The sequence below is a fragment of the Rhipicephalus sanguineus genome, chromosome 7, assembly GCF_013339695.2.
Source record: "Rhipicephalus sanguineus isolate Rsan-2018 chromosome 7, BIME_Rsan_1.4, whole genome shotgun sequence".
NCBI lineage: Eukaryota > Metazoa > Arthropoda > Arachnida > Ixodida > Ixodidae > Rhipicephalus > Rhipicephalus sanguineus.
The window spans coordinates 22,683,900-22,688,423 of NC_051182.1; the positions used below are offsets into that span (position 1 = coordinate 22,683,900).

Consider the following 4,524-nt stretch of genomic DNA (forward strand, 5'->3'; position numbering starts at 1 on the left):
CACAATTATTCGCGTATTTATTAGACAACATGACAGCTGCCCAGGTAAATGAAGTATGTAAGGAGTGGGTCTAGACAGCTTCAGTGGCACTGGACGGGTTTGACTTTCTCAGGGTGAGAACGGCTGGAATTCTCCGTTGTTTTATTCTCCTCAAACGGTGACTCTGCTCTCGCGTGTAAAATTTTTGACAAGTGCAGGTCAAATATACTGCGCTTATGACGACGCAGCACTTACGTAATACACCTGACAAGGTCTCTCACACAGCTTGTGGAAAATGGTTGTTCATTTTCTGAGCGATAGCCAAACTCCTCTGTTTATTATGTTATCGTTCAGCATCGATTAGCACAAGTCTGCTGCTTCTGCCATACCAAATTAACGTCTTCGTTCTCTGGCAGGTGTCTGATATTTCTCGTTCCTTTTATGAACATTAATTGCCCCATAGTGTGGCCACCCGTATAATGTATTCCCCACTGGCAAATATTGTATCTGATTTCTGTCTTGTTGTTTTTTTGTGCCTGTCAGCCCCGTACTCCCTCTTGAATCATGGAGGTCTTTACATGGAGGTATTCTCACCGACGGCCGATTCTGTGTCGCTACGCTGGCTGCCTGCTGCCGGCGACAGTGATTACCCCTGCCTGGTCGCCGGATACCGAATCACTGCACGATCGGGCGACTGGACGCGTCGCCTGGAAGTTGGCAGCGAAGAAACAACTGCCGTCGTCATGGGACTGCTTCCCTGCAGTCAATACCGGCTCTTCTTGAGACCATTCTTTACGGCCGATGGTGACCCGCGAAGTCTGCGCAAGTACGGCTCCCCTCAACATCAGGAGTTCAGCACAAAAGTGGGCGGTGAGGATTTAAACGTTTTCCTTGCTTCGCACTGGCGTACTTTTGTCGACCAAAATAATAGCCCTATCACAAAAGAAGAGCAGGCGACGCGCAACAGCGCTGAGCAGCAATCAGATTGTCTGTTTCAAAGAGCTGAAATTTCTCAGCAATGCTCACTTTGCCAACACAATGCTCTTTATGAAACCTCCCCCATCCTGTTTGCAACGAACTGCTTGCAACGTCTCCTTCTATCATAATGCCGACGACATTGCATTTAATGGCCATCTGTGCCGCCCTGTCACTTCACAGTTCATGCTGAACTTACGTGATAACTTAAAGGTACGTTAGAGCATAGTTTAACTGCAACCAAATTTAGAGTTTTCCCGCATTCCAGTTTCTGAGAACACAAAGTAAGCTTTCTACACGATTACTTCAAAGTGCACTTTTAAAGCTAACACCTTAAAGTTTTCTGCCAGACGCGAAATTGGCCGACAAAGTCTTAACTGAGGATATACATCAAGGTCCACTGGCACACGCTTCCACAGTACACGCGCCTCTTGCAAGATGCATGCCTGGGCCACGACTAGTTCTCGCAAAGCATATGGAAGTCGAAGTATGCGTTTGTCTGACGCCTCGAAATAGTTAAACAGTATTGTTCATTAAATAATTACGAAACACAATATACCTCCCACACGTTCCGCTGACCTGCACATTTCGCCGTCCTCGTATTCAAATACAAAGTAACGTAATTTTAAATGTGAGAGGCACCATTTGCATAAAATATAGCATCTATGAAGAAGAGAAAAGCGAGATTAGGCATCTTCAGTATTTTTATTAATCAACGCATTTAAGTCTGCTCCGCACAGTGGACTTTAAGTTACCCTCATTTCTCGAAAGATGTAGCGGCTACATCATTCTGCGACTATTAAAACGTGACGAAACACACTAATAAAACTTGCAGTCTCACTAAAAGCATCGTAAAATGCGAAGGTGCCCGGAAGAGGCAATCTATTCACCGTAAACTCAGATGCATTCTAACAATATTCACATAACCAACAGAAAACCCGCTGCGTGAGCTCACAAGGATAGGTCATGTGTCGTAACTCTAGGAATAACCAAATACGTAAACGACTATACCGTGATCTTTAAAGAACAGTGCATAATGGTGTATCATTCCATTAATTTCTGGGATCTTTTTTTTCTTCTTGTGCGCTTCGCAGCGCTTTTTTCACGTGAATTCTTTCCATTCTAACCACTCTTTGTGCGGTAAGTGCACGGGTCTTCACTGCTGCTGTACTTTAATGAAGCCGATCGGTTTCGAAAAAAAATCTGTCTCCTTATAATGTCCCACTTACGTACCTTCATTGGGCGGAATCTTGTTAAGCCCACCGTATTTACACTGGTTTAACTATTTGCAGTTCCCAGCGTGCCGAGGGACCTGAAAGTAAAAGAGACGAAGGAAGGCGTTGCCAAACTCAACTGGGAGGCTCCGAAGAATCCGGCAGGTCCAATAAGCGGGTACACGGTAACCTGGAACTGCAACAATGTCAACAACACCCAATCCACTGAAAATTCCAGCATCTTAATCTCAGGCAAGTACAAAAAATCTATTTTCAGTTTTTTGCGCAAAAGAAAAAAAACTTAGGAGCCCATTCCCTATCGGGAAATGGGGGCAAGCGAAGCTTCGAGCGTGCCAGCTTGAAATAAGGCTGAAACGTCGGCTAGTCGGTCGAACTTAATGGAACGGCAGCGCAACCACACAGGGACTGACGAAAGAAGGTACACGAAACCCAGCGTCGTGTTTTGTGCACACTCTTTCTTCAGTCCGAGTGTGCTTACGCTGCCGTTCCGTTATGCGTGCTTGACGTATTATTGTTCTTTTACTCTTCCTTCCTATTTATCGCATTCTGCAATGCTCTCTCCTAACTTTTGCCTTCGTCCATGCCGGTCATTGGATTTTCACCCACACGCTTAGCAGTGCAACAGTTCTGTTGCTACAGGCAAAAACTATGGTCATGCGCGGAGCAATGAAATGCTGCAATGGAATGGAATTGGCAACGTGAAAGCCGAGTGGCCTCGACAAAAGATGAGATTTCTATATCAGAACCCTCTGATCAGCAACAAGCCCAAGATCTAGAGACCGTCAATTTTTAAAAAAAGCGGCTCATCAAAATACGCCTGCTACCGGCACACATTCGAGGTACTAATTTGTGCACACCCGCATGTCTGTACAACGACCAGCGCCGGGATTTTCGCGAGCCAAGCCGCTACCGAAATCTGACATTCATGGAAGCTTCGCTTAAAAAACACGCTATTTGGCTATGGATGCCGTATATAGAATGCGCCTCCATCATCATGTACAGTGTAAAGAGAACCAGCGTGCATAGGCTTCGGCATATGGAGGAACGGGCGATGCAGGCCATACTGGATGATGCAGGCTCACTTGAAAAAGTTATACCGTAGTGACTGACTACGACTCCATGTCATGGTAAATATAATGTCTTCAGCGACGTTGTTCTTAATGAAGCAGCTTTGGTAATGATCCCACGCATATGTGCTGACTTAGGTTCTAATACATCACGGCTAAAAGTGATATTACGTTCTTCCTTATGCTTCGATCGTCAGCGCTCGCTGACTATTCTGTGGTCTCAAGTAGAGCATTTATAAATGCAGTGCCATGCGTTAGTGCGCTTTAGTTTTGATATGTACATTGCGTTGCCGAAACGACCTTGTTTAAAACGGAGATAATGAAAGCCTGCCTAAATAGTACAACCGCTCAGTTCTTGTCCATTCGCGTTAGGGGGACAATGTGGTTATTTAAAGAGAAAGGAGGGCAAGCGAATTATCAAGGTGTTTTTTGCCGTGGAAGGCTGCTCATGCCGCTAGAAAATTCAAAGCTGCAGGAATAGTTAAAATCTACTGTATTTGTTTGTTCTGCCATATAACGCACGAGGGGAAGACATGAAGTTGGGTGGGCAGGTGAAATTAAGTTCTCGGGTATAGCGTGGCCGCACAGGACCGGGTTATTGACTGAACATGGGAGAGGCTTTTACCCTGCAGTAGGCGCAGTCAGGCAGATGATGACAAAGATGATGATGATGATGATGATAGTGAACTTGAAGCAGAACTTGAGGCTTGGCCCTGCTAAACATTACCTGGCGAATGCATCGTTCTCACTGAGAAAACGGAAGCGTGGATGGACACAAAAGAGAGTAAGTGGAGCAAATTCGAGCTCCTAACTTGAGTCGCAGCCCGAATCAAGGCCATCCTTTTCACATCCTTTCAGTTCCGTTGTTGATGCAGAAACATTTCTGATGGTGTAGTCATCAGCCGTCTTTAATCAATCTTTTCGGTAATTATCTCGCTCTGTAGGGACATGTGTGATTGAACATTACAATTATTCTACATTTAGAATTTTGCAGGCTTATATGCTGGAAAGGCAAGCAACATGCAAATTGCGACGGTCATCGTAGTGGTTTCCCCGCGATAGCTCGCAGTCGTCGCTTGTCGATACCTGTTTGACTCTGCACACACCCGTCCGCCGCTTTTTAATATTCATTACCTTGTCGCGACTTCTGTTATGTTCGTTCGTGCTTGCCTGCAATCACCAACAGTAATATTGCGACAGCAATTATATGGACAGTCTCGGCTGGTTTGTGCCGTCGCCGTCGTCATGCACCGTATATGTATAGACTG

General features: G+C 45.4%; 1 protein-coding gene across 1 annotated transcript; it reads left to right on the forward strand.

The window, feature by feature from the left end:
* Positions 1 to 557: 557 nt before the first annotated feature.
* Positions 558 to 4,151, forward strand: LOC119398541 (fibronectin type III domain-containing protein 1). The gene is made up of 3 exons (XM_037665383.1): positions 558 to 849; positions 2,247 to 2,420; positions 4,132 to 4,151. The coding sequence occupies exons 1-3, from the start codon at positions 558 to 560 to the stop codon at positions 4,149 to 4,151; spliced, it is 486 nt and encodes a 161-aa protein (XP_037521311.1).
* Positions 4,152 to 4,524: the final 373 nt, after the last annotated feature.